The 20,709-nt window shown below is 42.4% G+C and overlaps 1 protein-coding gene across 3 annotated transcripts in view; it reads left to right on the top strand.

Annotated features, from left to right (window-relative positions):
• Positions 1–15,465, top strand: part of pxylp1 (2-phosphoxylose phosphatase 1) — a 29,705-nt gene extending 14,240 nt beyond the window's left edge. For all 3 annotated transcript variants that reach the window (XM_022200500.2, XM_022200501.2, XM_022200502.2), the window contains 4 exons: positions 1,950–2,138; positions 3,513–3,639; positions 13,214–13,353; positions 13,560–15,465. In XM_022200500.2, coding sequence (XP_022056192.2) covers positions 1,950–2,138; positions 3,513–3,639; positions 13,214–13,353; positions 13,560–14,587 — 1,484 coding nt within the window. In that variant the 3' untranslated portion in view covers positions 14,588–15,465. The remainder of the gene's footprint in view (positions 1–1,949; positions 2,139–3,512; positions 3,640–13,213; positions 13,354–13,559) is intronic.
• Positions 15,466–20,709: the final 5,244 nt, after the last annotated feature.

The following is a 20,709-nucleotide window of genomic DNA, read 5'->3' as shown; positions in this document are numbered from 1 at the left end:
GGCCTCTCTTTCTGTCTCTGCAGCAGGATGTAATATTTGCACAGTTCACTGGTCAGCTTGGATTTTCTCTCTCTCTGTGTGTGTGTGTGTGTGTGTGTGTGTGTGTGTGTGTGTGTGTGTGTGTGTGTGTGTGTGTGTGTGTGTGTGTGTGTGTGTGTGTGTGTGTGTGTGTGTGTGTGTGTGTGTGAGACATAAGTGGGATTTGAATGTTCGACTTGCCAAAAAGGCACACAAGCTTCTTTTTCATCACAGTTGGATCTTTGTCAGTGGTCCTTCCGGTTCCCACAACACCTCTGCTCTTACTGGACCATTTCTCCCAGGGATCAAAGGTCACCAGTGTCTAGGCAACATGGCGGCGACTGTGAGGGGTTTTGGGGTGCAAAGCTGTTGATATGGAGATGAACCGAGATGGATTTCGTTTTCGTCTGCTACCCCCTCAGTTGGTGCAGAGCTGGTTTCTGGCTATGTTAAAAAGCAGCGTTAAATTTGATGATCATTTCTGCCTCCTCACCGCTTTAGTTTGCTGCTACCTGGCACTGAAATGCTGCAGGGAAGGGGGGCTGCTGTGCTGGAGCTCTTACAGCACTTTTTAAAAAAACATTTCACTGCTCAGCAAAAGCACTGATCCCAGCTATGCTTCGCCTGCACTCTTTTCAATAAAAGCAGTGCATAATGTTGGCTGTTTCATCCTGTTTCCCACATCTTGAGAACTTGGTGGTGGTGGACGGTGCAGCAGGACCGATGTGTATGCAGACACAGTTTAGAGAGGGAGAGAGAACCCAGGCTGTTTTCCGGAGCTAAAATTTTAAAATATCCCCGGAACATCTCACATGCAGACTGTAGTTGGATGTTGCAATTTACTAATGTTCGTTAAAGGTCTCAGATGCATCCTTAAATGCTACAATTTACTGATGCTCCATACATGCATTAGTAGATGCTTTGAGGCAGCTGTGCAAAGTGAAGCTTCTAGTCCCCACTCAGCTACTGCAGTGCAGCAACACAGGCAAGTGTGTCACCAAAATTTACTTTGAAAATAGTGATTTAAAATGTCAAATTTACCCAAATTGAAACCATATCCTTATCCTCCTGAGCCCTGGGCTTTGGTAGGGCTTGCATTTTAGATTTCTTTTAGTTATTTGGGATGAGGAGTAACCAATAAATATAGTATCTAATATCTGATTGTTAGATTTGTTATTTTTTCTATTTTATGTAGTATTTATGTTGTTATTTTTGTTGTTTTTATGTTATTATTATTTTAGTTTTTATTATTATGAGCATTATGCTCTTTTAGAAAAAAAATTATGTCTACATATGCGGATGCCAGGTCTTAGGAGGTTAAATCTCTCTGTGTGGGCTACCCAGTGACACACACACAGACATGCTAATGTACACCATTATGACCAATGAAAGTATTTAGTCTCCTATATTTGGTTGCATGTGTGACCAAAATGGTGGCACCTGTGGGGATTTGACTTTACGTTTTCCTCTTTCCTATATGCATCATCATCTTGAAGTTTATTTAAACCCGTGCAGTCAGCAGGTTTTATGTCCCACCTTTGTAGCTATGCATGCAAATTGGAGCCTGTTAACCGTTTGGGTTCAGGCCAGAATAGTTTGACAACTTTCCTCATGGTCTTTATTCAAGGTAATTGTTGTTGAAGAAGAAATGAATGCATCTTTCTTGTTTATTGGCTGCATGTTTCTGCTGTAGAGCACTTTCAAAAGAGACAGAGGAGAAAGTGGTGAGGCTGGAAGTACCACGTACCAGCCAGCCAGCCAGCCATCAATGGCTGCCTGCAGACAGTGAGGCTGCAGACTGTTGTGTTTCAGAGCTGTAATTGTTTTCCTCTGTTTGCTTTCTTCATTCACTTGGCTTCTTCTCTTGCTCCCTTCATCCCTTTTTTCCACTCTCTTTATACGTCTGCTTATGTCGTTACCTTCATCTACAGTGAACCTGATCCCCACCACTCCCATCGTGGAGGAGCGGCCCTTCCAGGCTGCAGATGGAGTCATCGGGGCGGCTCTGGGGAAGAACAGAAAGCGAGTGTTCCCAGTGCCTCACACTGAAGAGCCCAATCCCATATCCGAGGCTTATGGCTACTGCAACACTCCCAACCGTACCGAACAGGCCTGGGAAGGTGAGACCTATGCGCTGACACATACAATCTAATTTACCTAAAGACTGCAAGAAGTCTGTGGATGAAATACTGTATATGATTGGGAAATTGGTTGCATCTATTTTAGAGACTGACTTGTTAGACGAGTTCTCTCACTGCCAGAGTCAGAAGTAGATTTGATGGACAGTGTATAAATACTTAATAATGTCAACTTTAGTGTGTCAGGGCTCAAGGGGTGTGTTCATTTTGGGAAAGTAATTTCCACTAGATTGCATCATCCATAATGCTGCAGTGCTCTTTCTGTCTCTGTACAGCACAGCAGCACGTCGCCCTGTTTTCAGCCTGAGGCGACAATACAAATATCCTTCACCGCTCGAGACAAGTTATACAAGCAACCGCTAATTGAACTTTACTCTGTTTATCTCTGGGTGGCAGCTTTGTCACCGAAAAAAAAAAATCCATTTGGTCTTTTACATTAAGATTAAAATTTATTGAAAATCAATCTCGAACAAGTATTTTTTTTAACCATTGTTTTTTTCCTCAGGGCGTTTCTCCTGTCTTCTGAAATGACTTTTAAAGGCATGCACACACAGCTCATGTCCTCACAAATGTTCAAATTAGCTCGATATATCTTGTGCTGCTGCTTCAAGTGTCACGGCTGCAAGGTTTGTTAATTAAACATTTGCTTTGAAATGGTGTGATGTGCATAAACATTCACTTTGTAGGTTCTTTTCCTGAGCAGAGCACACTTTTTTCAGTTTGAATGAGGTTGCTTTTACAGTTACGAACAGAGGTTATCTATGAAAACATTTGGTATCTTTTAAAACCTGCACGGATTGATTGGTTTTGGTCACTTGTGGGGAAACAGAAGTATAGACAGAACACTGCATTTGCTTACTTACACATTCAACTGAGACAGACAAACATCAGCATTCACTGGGTGTCATGCAAGTACAACATTTACCCACCTTTTTGCTCTGTTTTTGATGTCTACCAATTGCTACACTGTGTTTATCAGCCAGATGCTGGCTTTGTCTGTGAGAAGTTTGGCCTTGGTCTGGTAGTGAACGGCGGATTTATCAGAGCTTTACCAATGGAAATATCTTTCTTTTGACGAGAGCAAAGAGAACCAAAATGCCAAAATGTGGACCATATAACCAAAGCAAGTGGCTGAAAGATAGGACAAAGCTCTTTAGAGATGAGAGAAACTGCAGAGTCAACCGATAAATGTTGACCCATCAGTCGCACATTACACATGGTAAATTGATTGATCGTTGTTGCAGATAAAATGAACAAAGCAGCTTTAATTTCTGTGAATGTAATACGATTAGTAAAATAGCACATTTTGAGTCACTTCTTACATTGGAAAAAGTGCTGATGAGTCTCCTTTGACAGGTCACAGTCCTGCCGACTACAAGCTGCTGTCTGTCCAGGTGATGATTCGCCATGGTGACCGTTATCCACTTTACTCCATTCCCAAAACCAAGCGACCTTCCATCGACTGCACCCTCTCCACCAGCAGGTACACAAATGCTTCCAATGAAAAATATTATAGAAGTGCAGCACATAGCTTTGAATACATGCACGTAGAAGTTCCTCTGTATAACACTGTAGACGGCTGTGGTGTTCTTGGTCTTTTTTTTGTCAGAATTTAATTTAGTTTATGACTGTATTTCACTGGGCCAAAGGATGCAAGTGAGCCACAGCCAGAAACTGTTTTTTAATTTGGCAATCTAACAGCATGATTGAGAATAAAAGGGAGTGTACAAATGACTTATAGAAAGAGCCAAATAAGCAGAATTACACCGGACCAGAACTAGCTATGATCCACATGAAGGAATGTTTACTGGATTGATTTACAAGAAAGAAAATGAATAGCTAAACAAAAGACATTTCATTGGTTTCTGGAGTCTGAATATAAAGATTTATGCATGGTTTTAATTAAACCAGGTCAGACTAAAGGGCATAAAATGCCACCAGCTGCAGTGACTCTCTTCCTGGCAGCTCCAGCCGCCTCTGTGTAATGCTTAACAAGAAGACCTGAGAGTGAGACACCATTTACTGAGACCGCCTTTGATATTCTCTTATAAAAAGGACTTCTGGCTAGGTAGCGCCTGTCAGAAAATGATCTCAATGTGTTAAAGAGAAAATAGCTCTTTTGTGTAATGTTTATGAAGCCCTGCAGCCATTAATTCATGTTCTGTAAATCAGCATCCGATTCTGAGTATTGTAGAAGATACACTTGAGCAATCATTTGGTTTGCCAGAGTCATTCTATTTGTCAGTGATTGCGGGTGGCTTTGGTTTTCTACATCTGCTCTGCTGTGCTGTGGTGCAGACGGATACGCGCTCATAATCACAAACACATTCACATGTGTGTGGTCTGTCGGGGCAGAGTTCTTGACAGTTTTATCTCGCTTGATTTGAGCAACGTCCTCAGTGAGCAGCTCTGGTAAGGCAGGCGTTGCTGAAAGTCCCCACAAAAATGTGGGAGGGAAAAACACACACACTCAAATTAATATCATCTTCATTCATTGCACTCAGTTCTCTGGGCTGTATCGCTTCCCCTCAGTTGTTCCTTTAAAGCGTCTGTGCTCACACAGGCTCTGCTGCTCGTTCAAGAGGGCGAGATAAGAGTTCCTGATAGGAAGTTATTAAAAGCCAGCTTGCCTCTGAACATGAGTCTCAGAAGAAGTCTTAAATCAGCACTTTGACATCCAGCTTCTGTGTGTTTACATCTACTTGAGTTTATGCAAATGCCGCATGTGTGGATACACATGTGCGATGAAAACAAACATTTCATTTTTAAATCCAGTACCTGTAGTTTGGTCAGATGGTATTTGATGTGTGCACCCACGTCCTCTTGGATGATTTATTTTGATCATATGGTAAATAAATCCCTGTTTTTGGCCTGTGTACCTGGGTTCAGATTAAGCCAATGACTGCTTGCACATCAGCTTTGCACATCTGGACAGAGCACAAGACGCACTCTAATCTCTCAACCTGGCACAGTGTATGCACTGTTGCATTTCAGATTAGGAGGTTGCAGCCGATATTCAACGTACATTTAGATATTAGATATTTTCCTTACCCTTGATTACAAGCTTGAAAGGAGGTCATCCAGGACACAAGCCTCTTATGACAGAGGTTGAGCTGCTTCAATGGTTTTTTTTATGTGAGAAACTAAAATGGAAAATAAAGACCTAATGTGCCATGGAGCCAGCATTACTTCCCTTAGCTTTACTTCCCTTAGCTCAGTCTGTTGTCATTTCTAGCTGGAGTATTCCAACATAGTATATTGTTTGTGAACCAAGCTGGTGCTGCAAAAGGTTCTCCTGTGGCTCAGTAGTAAAACACATTTTTTATAGTACAGGATGAAGCCTTCATTTACATTCTGAAGAATAATACAAAAACAAAGCAAGAAGGGCATTAGCGACTCAGTTTCATCATTCAGGGACATTTTTCCTGCATCATTTTAGTGATTCCGCTTAAGGAATGCTAATATTGATCTGCCCATCAGTCCATGACTTTGGTCTTCGCTTTGTGTCCAGAATCATCCTCAGGTCCAGGTTTTATGTTGTTCCTTTGTCAGGCCATTTTTGGTTTGGTGTAGAAATGTCAAATACTTTGTGTTTAAAGCCAATTCTGTGAAACTTCTGTGACATAATGAACACTGAACATTACACTTCATTTGCACGCAGCTTTGTTTAGTGTCCAGAATGCCATATAATTTAGACTATGCATTTCTCTACCAATGGATGGAAACTTCACTACAGTCGTGCGAGAGTGAGACTAATTTTAACATTTTTTTTACTGCTTGATTTTTTTGTAATATCCTGGAGCATACCTGTGACAAAAACGGGACCGATGATGCATTGTGAAAAACAAGAGAGGAGGTTCTCCTGTCAGGTGTGGAGCCAGGTTGTTAAATATTTTATTACAAAGCAGATAAACCATTATGCATGCTCTCTGTATGTTACACAGCTGAACTAATTTGACTCTCAGCATAGTCAAGGAACTAAACAACCTGTTAACACTTTTGCCAGTTCGCTTTTCAACCCTCCTGGGACACAGTGTGGGGTCTCTGAATATCACAACAAAAGTTCACTTGTGTGCAAAGAAATTCCAGACTGGAAAAAATACGGGTAGGACTTCTGCAAACACAAAAGCTCGGATAGGAATGAATGGAGTTCCAGCTGACCCGCCTACGTACACTGAGCTATGTGGAAACAAAGCATCGGCATTGTTTTTGGATTGTGTTTTTACCATTGGACGTGGATACAGCCTCACATACCAACGTGGCTGTAGACTCTTAGTATTGAATGTTCAGTTCATACCAGCTTGTACAAACTGTCAGTCTGGTTAATGATCAGTCTTTATGGTTACATAACAGCCAGTAATAGCACTTTAGAACAGGAACAGTCAAGTGTGAATATTATCCACCTCTTTTTATGTTCATAACTTCAAGGGTTTCATCACACTGCCAAAGGAAACCACAGAATATAATGAAGTCCAACATGTGCATAAGCAGAGAATGTACAGGTTGTCAACACATGCTGACTTTACTGATAAACACCCCATCCACCAGAGTGCAGGTTATTTAAAGGCCTCTGCGCTGAACGGCTACCACATGATGCCTGCTTCGGTTTGATAGTAAAATGAGTTCCACCTTTTACATCCTGACACATGAAGCCTCACTTTGTGAGCTAAAATATTCTGCAGTGCACAGTTCAGCATTATAACGAGCAATTAGAATGTTTAAGTGCATATATTGTTAGTTGTAGCATCAATTTGCATGGTAATTTTTATTGTTTATAACCTAGCAATTCTCCATCATCCCTCGTTAATTGTTGATTTTCACATTTTCTGTCAATTTTGGCTCCTTTTATTCTCATTTTAATGACATATCCGTGATGACTGTGTATTTGTTTTTTTATCGGCAGTGTATTCGGTGTTAGTCTCTCAGTGGAGGGTTTTGTGCCTGACTGAAACATTTCAACAACTTGCATTGCCATAGAATTCTGAGTAGACATTTGTGGTTCACAGGAGAAAAAAAAATAATTCCTCTGGCACTGCCATGGGGTCAACATTTTGTTTTCAGAGTGAACTTAGCATTGACATTAATCAGAATGCCATAAATGTATTCATCTACTATGTTTGTGTTGTGATTCAGAGGTAGATGAAGATATGAAGATACGTAGGTAGTAGATCTAATTTTCCAGTCTGGTGGCATTAAACCACTGCAGAAGAAGACAAAGCAGTGAGATAGTTAGTATAAAGGAGTACATTTCAACCATCATCCTGTAGCAAATGTGTTGGGAATATCGTGGTTGTTTTTTTTTAATCTAAGAAGTAAGAGTCATCACCTTTCCACACATCTGCCACAGTTTTACAGTTTCTCAACTCTCCAAGACTTTTGCAGCATTCAGGTTGTTAAATGTGCTATTTAAAAATGCATGAAAAAGCCTTCAGATAGATTTCATATAAAGATGGATCACCATGTCCTCCAACTATACAAAAAAGAAGCAAAGATTTGCTGGATGTGAGTGCTGCCACCTTGTGCTGTTGACATTTGCATCAAGAGTCTCCACAGTTGTGACTGGTGTGGTGCAGACACGGTGTAGAAGTGTCAGCTGCTGTCCAGCCCAGATGTGACCACACATCACTGAACTCGACACAGACCAGCTGTCGCAATCTGTATACCATATAATTTTCAAGATAAAACAGATTAGTAACTGATAGTTAGTTACTGATTTGTTATGCTCTTGTGCTTCCTTTTGCCTTGCGTCTCCACTCCGAGTCACAACTGCTCACACCCTGGTTGCAAATGATGTCACTGGCACCCATTTCTGAGCTATTTTGGTTTCTCTTCTGGCAACCTGTCATCCATCTGTACAGTCTGGATGGTAACACACTTGCTTTGAATGCATTTGCATACTCAAATTAGCATGTAGGTCTAGCACAGTGTGTGAGAACTGTTAATATGGCTGTGGACTCTTAGCAAATGGACAAGTCTTGCCGCTTGGCAGCCATCTTGGTAATGTCCAGGCAATAATTTTGGGCTACCAACAAGAGTCCCCTAAACTGGCTGGATGTTAACCACTTTGAATTTTACAATTGAATTTTTTAAAGTAAGGGCAGGACATGTATCATACAGCCATTATCTGTGGGCTACAGAATTCTTCCATTGATGTATATTTCAGATTCCTCAAATGATAAATCTCTCTCTTTTAACATCTCTGATTTTATTCTTGTGTAGCTCCTTCTCTAAATTAAAGAGTCAGATTCTAAGGTGGCAGAAAACTCCAATACAAAGAGACTGGGAGCTCAAAAAGGTGGACATAGCTGATCCGTCATGCTGGAATGGCATGAGTTGAGCTGCAAAGTGTGTTTGGATTATTTGTAGTTTGAATGTGCCTGTTTTGCATGGAGAGCCTACTTAATGTTTCTGTTTGTCATGCTAATAATGTCACTATTTCTGTTTTCATTCAGGCAACAGTGTAATTACAGGGATCCCAACTAGCATATGCTCAGGGCTGGTTCCTACAGAGAGCTCAGTGGTGTGTGTGTGGCTAGTGTGTGTGTTGCTTGTGTTGTGGGGACTTAAATTTGTTTACGCAGTCACATTATGGGGATGTGTCTTTTTTTTATGCAGACAAATGGCAAACACATAATGCAGCTAATAAAATTTTAGGTTGAGGTGTTGAGGCAAGTAGTAGTTATATTTAAAGTCTGCAGGAAACGAATGGAAGTCAATGCAATGTCCTCTGAAGTCATGAAAACATGACTGTGTGTGTGTGTGTGTGTGTGTGTGTGTGTGTGTGTGTGTGTGTGTGTGTGTGTGTGTGTGTGTGTGTGTGTGTGTGTGTGTGTGTGTGTGTGTGTGTGTGTGTGTGTAGCCTGGCACCAGCTTGCCGACCCACTGTCTCCGTCTGCGGTTAACTGAGCTCTTTTCTGCAGGGAACATCTCCTCTCTCTTACATTCTCGTCTTCTTCTTCCACCAATACCGTCTTTGTCAGTGTTGTCTCTGCATTCATCAGTCCTCCCATGCACTTTCTTTTGTCTTGCACTGCCCACCCGGTCTCGTCCTCGTCCTCTCATTCCCTTTTGTTTATTCCTTCTCCTCTTTCATACTACCTCTTCTCCATCATCTCTCCGTCCCTTCCTCCCTCCTCACTAATCTTTCGCCCGTTCTATCCAGTGATAATAATCCCTGCTTAATGTAATTGGGCGCTGTAATCTTCGGTTAGCAACAATCAGCCTAATAGACAGCCTGGCTGGCTCTTTGTCCACACTGGTGTCCCCATCCGCTGACATCCAGTCTCCCAGTGCAGCCAATTAAATCTAAATTGTCCCAAACTCCCCACAGCAAGCTGATCTGCTGATGACAGAGCAGAATGGAGTACTGGTGGGCACAGTAGCTCCTTCATTTTGGCACTCCTATTTTCCTTGTGCTGCATGTATTATATCCACAGAGGCAAGTGGCTAGATGACAACAACTGCTGATGCAATGTGACAGCAAAAGGAAACAAGTGCCTTTAAATATATGGGCTTGTGCTTTGAGGTTGTTGTTTTTTTTTTTTGACAAAAAAGGGGAAACTGTCCTTGGTCACCATGTAATTATCCTGTGTGGCTGTAGATGCCAGATTAGGCTTTACTGTGCTCGGTCAGTTACAACAATCACAAGCTTGATTTAAGGGTAATGACAGCAGGTCGTTTTTTTACAGCTTTTCCTGAACCACTCCATTATCACTATGGAAACAGTGTGTGTGTGCGCCCCTCTTTAATCTGGGTGAGCTGAGCTGCAGCTCCCACAGATTTGTTTTATTGAACTGTAATCTTCAATCATCTCTAATCTACTAGATCACCGACTGCTCCCTTTTGCTGCCCTTGTCCCTGGGAGCTTCTCTGCGTGAGTGTGTGCTGGTGCTCGCACGTGTGCGTGTGTGTGTGTGCGTGTGTGTGTGTGTGTGTGTGTGTGTGTGTGTGTCCCAAGGCAACAAATTCTTTCATCTTTTTATATCTCCATCTCCCATATTCCCTCCCACACATATTGAGCAGTGCTGCTGTGGAGCAGTGTTGGATTAGAGAGACACCTGGTGGTAGAAGTGGAGAATGACGGCCACGTGCAGGACTTTCTGTATGCTGACAAGATAATATAATGGACTTCCCAATGTTTAGGACTGCAACTAATCTTTTTTTTTACCTTATTGATTAATTGTAGAAAGATTTCTTGATTGATTGAATTTTTTTTAAATGGCAGATGACAGCCATAGTTTTCTACAGATCAATTCTTATTTTTCACTACCAACATAAACCTAAAGACACTGAGTTTTATAGTTATATTAAGCTAGGTTTTTGTTTTTTTTTTGCTTGAAATGTAAAATAAAGAATTATTTGATTACTAATATTCCAACAAGCTGCACAGTGATTCGGTGGTTAGCACTGTTGCCTTGCAGCTAGAAGATACCCAGTTTGTGCTTGAGATCTTTCTGCATGTAGTTTGCATGTTCTCCTTGTACATGTGTGTGTTTTCTGTGGGTTCTCTGGCTTCCTCCCACAGTCCAAAAACATGCTGAGGTTAATTGGTGATTCTAAATTGTCCAGAGGTGTGAATGTGAGTGTGATTGTTTGTCTGTATATATAGTCCTGTGATAGACTGGTGACCTGTCCAGGGTGAACTCTGCCGTTGCTCTAAATCAGCTGGATAGACTCCAGCCCCTCATGGCCCTAAGCGGTGTATAGATAATGGATGGATGGATGATATTCCTGCAGAATTTTTCTATACTGACTAATGAATGACTGATGAATAAAGTTCAAACTCTATCAGTGTTCACACAGGATCAAAGCATAACCCTGACATTCGCTTAAAAATGTTTGTATAGGGTTGCAGCAAAATTATTGAAGACATACTCTGGTGAAAATCACATTTTGTAACCTTTTTTTTTTTTTTAACATGTCCTATGATGTTTCGGTCACGGCTTAGGCGGGTTGGACCCGAGCAGAGAGCCTCACAACCAAGGATGGTGGAATGAAGAGGGTTTTTATTGTTTATTGGTGGATATGGCAGGAGTGCAGGGACGTGGGAGGCTGATGGGGGGAGAATGTGGCCGGGTGGGTCTGAGACCGGGGATTGGCGGTCGTCTGTGGTCCTGGGGAGGACCAGAGTGACGCAGACGGAGGTGGGGGCGATCCCTGGTGGGCAGACGTTGGAGGGGATTGATATTCGGTGGATGAGGAGGGGTTCCGAGGAGGCGGGAGCAGCCGGTTGGCTGCTGTGGGTCTACGGGTGGTTGGGAGGGAAGCAGGTCGGGGGGTCCAGGCAGGAATGGGGGGGTCCAGTGAGGGGGAAACCGGTGCCGAATGGTCTGGGGAGAGCCGGAGGGGAAGGAGGACGGCGGGGGTCCCAGACAGCTGGGTCTAGATGAAGCAGGAGAGAAACAATGTTAAAAACGCGCCAAAAGCTCAACTGACTTCAGGAAGCTAGAGAGCAAACTGAACTGTGCAGTCTTGTTCAACAATCTGGCAGGGAGTGGAAGGATGAGCCGGTTCTTATTGCAGTGGAGTGTAATCAGGTCGATGTCCTTCAGCTGTCTGGGAGCCGTAGAGGTGGTTGATTGCCTGAGTGGAGTCAGCTGGGAAGCCGAACTCCACTCAGGCGACGAGCTGTAGGGAAAGACAGGGGTAGAGGAGCGGATGGGAGACCTAGGAGACAGAGGGAGAGACAGCGGGAGAGGAGCGGATGGGAGACCGAAGGGAGACACAGAGAGAGAGGGGGGGCATGAGTGGGAGAGGAACAGGAGAGGAAGAGGAAACAGGCGGGGTAAAGGGGTATTTGGGATGTCAGGTGGGAAGGACGGGGGTGAGGAGGGAGCCCTGACAGTTTCTTCATATGTTGCAAGACACATTGTAAACAGAAAAAGAAGTCAACACTTTCGCTTAGTATTTCTGCCTTGAAACCACAGTGTACCAGTGGCTCAAAAAGAGAGACACAAACTTCAGAGGGTTCATGTGTAACAAACCTAAAGAACCAAACCTGTCAACTTGCACGGTGAACTTCATAGATGCAGGCATTCTAAAGATGGAAGTGGTGTATGGTTGCATTTAAGGAAGTTCTTAATGGAAAAAAACTTGTATGTAATATGATACATGGCATGTATTGTAATATTAAATATAATGTGTAATTCTGATACACAAACATAGGTTTTTAGAGGTTTAGTTGACTAGAGAGGGACTCTAAAGGATAATGTATTGTGAAGCTTTTTAAATGTTTAAAAATAGAGCAAAATGCCCATTTCCCCAGAGTATTATTAACACTATTATTGGACATATTAAATAGAAATAAATATAGAATTTTATGTAATTGCAGCTAGTGGAGTAAGCCATGTCAGGGTGATGGTGAGCAGCCATGCCCTATATCAGGACACCAAATACTGAAACAATGAATGAAAGCCATCATTCAGCCATCATTTGATTACTTGCACATGTGCATGATACAGATTTCCTTATCATGAGGAAAAGCTTGTGGGTAATACACTAAAATATTACAGTCTTCATTAATTAATTGTGTTGATTTGTTCCCCTCCCAGATTGCTATTATTATTATTATGTCCTATTATGTACTTTGAATCTGGCTGAGTGAAGACCAGATATGATGAGCTGTTAAGTGACTAAAATAGAATACTAAAACATCCTGTTTTATTCACTTAGAAGACTCGGAGACAAGAACACACATTCTTCAAAGGTGAGAGAGAGTCTCATGCTGTAACTGCCTCTGAAAGGCAAACTGTGGGTTTTACAGTGAGTTCTCTGGTGTCAGCGGTAAAAATGTTAAGACATTTCAAATGCTTCTGAATATGTTTGCCCCTGCTCAGTTTAATTTGCTGTAATACAATGAGCTGAAGTGGATCATTGTGCTTCCACCGTAGTGTAACATTACAGCTACTGCTTAAGCTGCAGCATCCATTTAAAGAGTAGTTCAGAATAGCATAAACGAGCAGCCATGAGTTTAAACTTACAGTAGCTGTGTGGTTATCTCAATATAGTGTACACTTGTGGATTACATCTGTCCACTTGTCATCCCTCTCCATCCTCAGGAAGCCTTCCCACCCTCTGCTGAACTCCTTCATCAGCCACATGGGCCAAGGGAGTCGTGGCCACTGGGAGTCACCACTGGCTTCTGTTCCCCGTCTGCCCAACCACAGTGCCTGTGAGATGGGAGAACTCACACAGACAGGTACGAGGACACAGTTTTTTGCACTCTGAATCAACGACATGAACACATGATAATTTATACCCACTTAATTCACATCAGCTATTTTTCCCAACACGTTTAGTATTAGTTGATTAAATGTGTTCCTTCATGCAGTAGGAGTCATTTGTTCTTTTTGGCATTCATTATAATCCGGTATAAATGAGCACCAAACTTTCTTCCTTTTCCAGGTGTAGTGCAGCACCTTCGCAATGGGCAGCTCCTTCACCACGCCTACAAACGCCACAACCTCCTTCCCTCTGATTGGTCACCCCACCAGCTTTGGGTGGAGACCACAGGTAAGAGCCGCACTCTCCAGAGCGGACTGGCCTTCCTCTACGGCTTCATCCCAGATTTTGATTGGACAAGACTAACGGTGCGTCACCAGTGGAGCACGCTGTTCTGTGGCTCAGCCTGTGACTGCCCTGCCAGGAACAGATACCTGGAGGAGGAGCAGAGGAGGCAGTATCGGCTCAGAGTGGCCGATACCGAACTAGAGAGGACTTATGTCGATATGGCACGCACTTTGGGTGTTCTCACCCGCCAGCTCCGAGCTGCAAACCCTATAGACTCCCTGCTGTGCCACCTCTGCCATGACCTTTCATTCCCATGTGCTCCCATGGGAGACACAGGCTCCGGTGGATGTCTGACTATGGCACAGTTTGCCGTAATCCGTCGGCAACAGCTGGATGATGAGGTGGACAGGAGAAGGATGGGGCTGTACCGTAAGTACGCCATCCTGGCCATGTACCCCTACCTCAATCGAACTGCCACCAAGATGGAGCGGGTTGCCAAGGCCGGTGAGGCTGGTCGACAACCTCGGGCAGGGGGCGAGGAGGTCTTCACCCTCGCTTCAGCCCACGACGTCACCGTGGCCCCATTGCTGAGCGCGCTGGGACTGGAGGAGGCCAGGTTCCCTCGGTTTGCAGCAAGGATAGTCTTTGAACTGTGGAAGAGTCCACCAGTGACACAAGGACAGGCAAAAAAGAAAGCTGGAAAAGGTGAGAAGTCCAAGACGAAAGACGGGGAACTGTTCATCAGGGTGCTTTACAACGGTGAGGACGTAACATTTCACACCACCTTCTGTCGATCCCACGACCGCCACGCCAGCCAGCCACTCTGCCCTCTGAAAAACTTCCTGTCTTTTGTTAGAAAAGACATGTTCAGCGTTGTCAATGCTACCTCCTACAAGGAGGCCTGCTACAGGCGCCCTGGTTGACAGATGGACAGATGGAGAGGAGGGTGATTGGGTAAGGACGCAGAGTTGGCAGATGGTTGTACTCCCTTTGTTTTCTGTTTGTTTTCCACTTTTGAAGAGGGTGCACTTTTATGCTGCTCATAGTCTTACAGTTCCTCATATTTTAAACGTAGTACTTGACATTCCTGAGCACAAAGTGAGCAGCAAACATGTAATACTGTACATAACATCTTGATCAGAGCTGTTCTGTTTTTAACCTTCCCACAAACCTCTTCTTTTAATTTTTGGAGTATTGTATCTTTTCTTGCATATATCTGTTATACATATGTATAACAGATAGATGGGAAGTCGTACGGCACTTCGCCACTTTATTCCTACATTCCAGAATACCGTGGAATTGTAAAACTTCATTATTTCTGAATGCCTCCAAGAAAGAGGAATGTTGAAGCTTGAAATAACATGCTGGATTATTCATTCCTGGGAAATATTTTGAGTATAATACATTTTTCGAATGAAAATACACATTGAGCTGGTTTGGGCCACAATACTAAGTATGACTAAGTCATTAGTCACTTAGTGTTTCTTTGAAGTTTAAATGGTAATGATTACAGTAGCCTGCCTTTTTCGCGGTAAGGATTTGACACATTGGTATGAGTCTTTTTACTCTTTGCTGTATTAAAATTGACTGTGGTACTTTGAAAGTGACACTTATTTTTCTTTTCTATATTTCTTTTCCATTTCTTTTCCACTTATATTCATTTACATCGTCTGTACATCTGTATTTATAGTATTTCTGCCACTATATTCCACTTTCTGTTTTTGCTACTGATTTTTCACTCTTAACAGGTATTTATACTGTAATGCACACATGCAATAAAATAAATGCTCAGACGTTTTCATTTGCAGTTCCAGTGTCATTTTATCTGTTGTGATTGGTCTGCTGAGGAATGGATTGTTGATATTTTTGGCATAAAGCCGGTGAATTATTGACGGACTGAGGAAATGACAGTCTTGGTTTTAGAATCTCAATCCTTAAATAATCATAAAAATACAAAATTATAGTCAGGAAAATGTTCATAAAGTATCAAAAGTAGAACTTTATTTGTATTAAATGGAATTTAAGACAGTTTTACTAGTGTTAATGTTGAAGCAGCACTAAAATTGTATTCATTGAAGTAATTGGCTAGTAGTTGGATAGAAAAAATCTGAAAGTGTTTTGTGTTTTATAAATATAGGATTTGTATTGAAAATGAAATTTGTAGTTACTTCCAACAGCTGTCAGATAAATGTAGAGTAAACACGTGTAACATTGCGAAAATGTAAACTTAAGGAAGCATAATGTAGCGTAAAATGTTATTTCAAATGCACTTTACTTGCATTCCCTTACAGCTAAATAACAATGACCTTAAAATCATGTTTAAGTGTGCTACTTTAATTGAAGTTGACGTTTTTCTCCACCACTGCATATCCAGAATAAATCAACCCACAACTATTGCTAAGTTATTGAGATGTTAGGCCACTAGATGGCGTATTGGCTCCACAAACCCTCCAAACCCAGTGTAACCCATCTGCTCCAATCAGTTACCCACTTTGTCAACATTGCTGCAGGGGTACAGCACTGAGTCAATACATTTCTATAAATGTAAAAATCTTGAGTGCCTATTGTCTTCCACCAGACAAGTCATGTGTCATCATCATTAGAAACATAATACGATGCTGACAAGATATCTATTGTACAGCTCATTTTCAAAAGTGCTTCAGCCTTCTCGTCCTGCTTTTTTCCCTTTCAGGATCCTCAGAATCAGGGGAGTATTGACTGGAAAAATGCAATAACAAGAGGGAGTCTGTAAATTACATTTGCAGAGTATGGATGTTATATTTGTCCTGACAGTTAAAGGGGTGCATTCTAGTGAATAAAAGGCTGCGCAACCGATGCTGAGGACTGATGAGGCGAGTTTTCATTAAGCTGTCAGCAGGATGAAACACGAAGGCATGTTACATTTTTCAAATGCTCTGAGAGGTTTGAATAGCTTGAATTTAAGGCGCTTATCATGAAGGGTTTCTTGGAGTGCTGAAAGTATGTTGGACATTGTCTTCTGATTGTTTGACAGGAGTCACACTGGCTCCAAAACAGTGTCAAGTATGAAAATATTTCAACTCCAAGAGCGGTGGATTAAAAATCACATTTCCTTCAGCTGCTGAGTCACACCCTAAAACTTGAGTTCACATCTCAATCCCAAAGTTCAGTCGAACCACATAAATCCATGCAAATTTATTCCTAAACTTTCCCCACTTACATCCAAGCCTTCTCCAGGGCCATTTCCCATGTTATGCCATGACGTCAGGGTTGTTAATGATAGGAGCTAACCTTCTCCGGCCGGCCCGATTCCTTCCCCCTCTTGTCCTGCCCTCCCTCACCAACGCCTTTCCCTCCAGGCCCTGACACCCCTCCGCCACCCACGCCTCTGATGTCATCCCGCCACAGCGAGGTGGAGCAGCAATTTTCTCCCGCCGCAACTCGCTCAATCTTTGATGTTGTTACGCTGCCTCTGGCTTTGGCTTATACACCGGTGTCTCTCAGTGTGTGTGTGTGTGTGTGAGGAGAAGGGTAAAGACACATCAAGGTGAATGCATTGGGTGCAGCTTAAAGCTTGTGCATGTCTTGCCCCACAACAATGTCCACTTGACCCATTCTGGCTACAAAATCCGATGAACAGATTTCCAAACACAGCCAGGACGTCCTGCATCAATAGCAATATAGGGGGTGCAGAAAACCCCGCGAGTGTGTGTGTGTGTGTTGTTTGGATAGATGATGGCAAGACAGATGACTGACAGCTCAGACAGTAGGAGAGAATCACTGTGGTCAACTCAGAGCTGAAGCGAAGATGGAAGAGAGGGAGAGGTTGCGGTTATGGTTAGACATTAACCTCATGGAATCAGCCCCAGACTCTCCTCGCTCCCCCAAAACCACAGTTTATAGCCACAAGTTGCAGGAATTAAAGAGAGAGATTAGATTTCATGTTGTGAGGAGGTTTTGTAGGAGGAACAACGGCTACCAGGATCCAGGAGAAAGGAAGCCAAGTGTTGACCGAAGGGAGCAGCTCGGGTTCAGGTTAGCGCTGCCACTGAAGTGACTCCAGCTTCCCACGGTGGGCTCTCTGAGGTCCGTCCCACTATAATTCATAAGCAATGAGCCAGTTAAGAGTATGTGTGAGAATGACACATTATAGGCTTCAGTCTCACAGATATTATCTTTCCATGCTCGGTGATGACAGTTTGACAATCCTCCATTATATCTGGAACCAAATTTAAAACCGCTGCTAAAATCTCGTCGAGCTGTGATGCTACTTTTCAAAGCAATAGTATGACATCTTGCAAAATGCAGAGATTTGCCAAGCCTGTTAGCTGTACATAAGCTGTAGTCAGGAAGTGGCTTTGTTTAGCACAAAAGCTAAAAATCCACTTCCCAGTACATCTAAACCTCACTAATTATGCATCATTATCTTTAAACAAGAACAATTTGAACCCCAGAAAACCTGTTTGTCTTGTTTGTGCTTCAGTTTTTGAAAAGATTCAACAGACAATACAAAGGTGTGAATAAATGGGCTCAGAATGGAGTCAGGCTGTTTCCTGATTTCCACCCAGTGTGCTACGCTAACTAGCTGCTGGCTAGTTGGTCTCAATGTTCTGATCAAAATTCCTGAATTAAATTAAGTGTATTTTTCAGTCTGAAAAATAATTTCTGTAAAGTTTCTACAGACTTTAAGAAATTAACTGTTGCACAAAATCAAACAGAAGTCAAACTTAGACCTCATAGAGAGTGCTGTACTTAGAATATTAGAGGTTTTTCATTGACAAGGGTACAGACGATACATAGTCCAGGACATGTCCAACTATGTCCAGTAGACATTTTTGGAAATGCTGTTAAGTGGATTTTGTTGCTCTTTGACACAGCCATGCCAACTGTTCCCTTAATTCCAGCTTGGGTGCTCAGCTAAGCTAAGCTAACTAGCTGCTGGTCCTGACACTGCTGCGTTCTGGGCTTAGCATTCTCTAAGACTATTCTCATGGGTTTAAATAAATATAAACCAGACCTTTTTTCCCTACAGCACAATTATAATGAGGTAAAGTCAGACCATTCTCCAACGTTATGGAGATAGGACTACCTTTAAATAGACCTATTCTACCCCATTTACATCCTTTGTGCTAAGCTACATCAATTGGCTGCTGTGGCTAACTCCCAGCAAGACATGAAATGTATGCTATTGCTCAAAAGTATGGGGTCATCCAGGCAATTTCATATTTTACATGAAAACTCACACTTTTATTCATGTGCTAACATAATTGCACAAGGGTTTTCTAATCATCAATTATCTTCTTGACACCATTAGCTAACACAATGTAGCATTAGAACACAGGAGTGATGGTTGCTGGAAATGTTCCTCTGTACCCCTATGGAGATATTCCATTAAAAATCATCTGTTTCCCACTAGAATAGTCCTTTACCACATTAACAATGTCTAGACTGGATTTCTGATTCATTTAATGTTATCTTCATTGAAAAAACTGAATTATTTCTTTCAAATTAAGGACATTTCTAAGTGAGCCCAAACTTTTGAACAGTAGTGTACTTCCTCAAATGTCAAAATATTCCCAAATTGCACAAATAAAAAAAAACTACAATGTTGAACAACTTTAAAAGCTGGTCAAAACCCCAGACGTGCCAAGTGAAGAGAAGTGATATACTTAGCACGTAAGGAGTCACTTTTGGGAGACGAAGTGACAGAAGAGACGTCTGTGAGAGAGGGAGATGACTAGAGTGTGTGTCTGAAGCTAAGGGTCAGCTAATTGTGGTGTGCAGTGTGCGTGTGTGTCCCGTCTGTCAGTGTCTAGACTGTGCTGGCAGCGTGTTTTCTCAGATGTGAGCCTGTATTAAACCCTTTAGGTAAGCAAACAACCCGCTACACGTGTGTCTGTGGGGCCATGTGGCGCTACTTGGACAGTTTGAATGCAAGTTGTGTTCGATGGTCATTGTGCTCGCGCTCTTACCTGTTTGTGATTTATTGAGATGGGAGCGAGTTCTCGTTAGCTAAAATAATCAGGATTTATGAGTCTCTCTGCGCTGTAAGGGACGAGCCAGAGGCTTCGCCCCACACAGGCGCACACAGCCAGGCTAATTGAGTTTGCTCATTACTGTCTCGCTCCTCTATCAAATGCTCGTTCAGTCCATCATCCATCACATGCGCAAACTTCCTAATAGTTGGAGCTTTTTTACTTTTCCTCTTCGTGAACAGTCTTGGAGCACTTTTTCTAAAGGTGTGTCAGGCCTCCACAAAAGCACTTTTTCTTCAAGTGTGCATGTGTCAATGTGGATGACACACGTTGACGTTTCTGGCTTGTCTTTGCAACTTTATTACCCTCACTTGTCTTATGTCTGTCTGCATCTGCTATCTTTAGCTAAAGCCTGCATGTGTATGTGGAACAGGGTGTGTTTATATGTACTTCTATCGTTGTGGGAACCAATGTGAGGTTTAATCCTTCAAAGTGGGGACATTTTGACCAGGCCTCACTTATTGACAGAACTTTGAGGGGTGGTTTGAGGGTTTAGACTTGGTTTTATGTGTCAGGTTGAGTTTTGGGATTGGGATTAAGCCTTGATTATACTCCCTTGCAGGCACCATGGATGCAAAGTTTCTACTATTATACTACTTTTTTGGTCCACAGAAATTGCATGGAGGACTCTGTTCCATACATGTACTTTAGGCTGTATTTACGTATTCTCTGCCTGCACATTACTGCCTAGAGTGCACACTGTTGCCCATATTTTGCCGTTACCATGAGAGCCCAAACAAAACGTCAACGAAATTCAACTGTTGGGAAAGTACAACCCTGATCTAAGATATTTGGTAGTGAAGGCTGTCCTCACATTGATACAATCATGGAAATAATGATTCAACCGCTTGTTTTATTCAATTTCTTTTTCATTTTAATGCCTGGTACCACTAAAGGTATATTACCTGAAGAATACAATGAACACGACAAAAAATGCAGCTGATTCCATAATACTTTATGTCCTATTGGAGATGCTTAAGCTTAATTGTATTCCCAGGGTCTATAAGAGGACATTTCGTGACATAAGCAGC

The sequence above is a fragment of the Acanthochromis polyacanthus genome, chromosome 13, assembly GCF_021347895.1.
Source record: "Acanthochromis polyacanthus isolate Apoly-LR-REF ecotype Palm Island chromosome 13, KAUST_Apoly_ChrSc, whole genome shotgun sequence".
NCBI classification, from domain to species: domain Eukaryota; kingdom Metazoa; phylum Chordata; class Actinopteri; family Pomacentridae; genus Acanthochromis; species Acanthochromis polyacanthus.
This window is presented reverse-complemented; position numbering and strand designations above follow the sequence as displayed.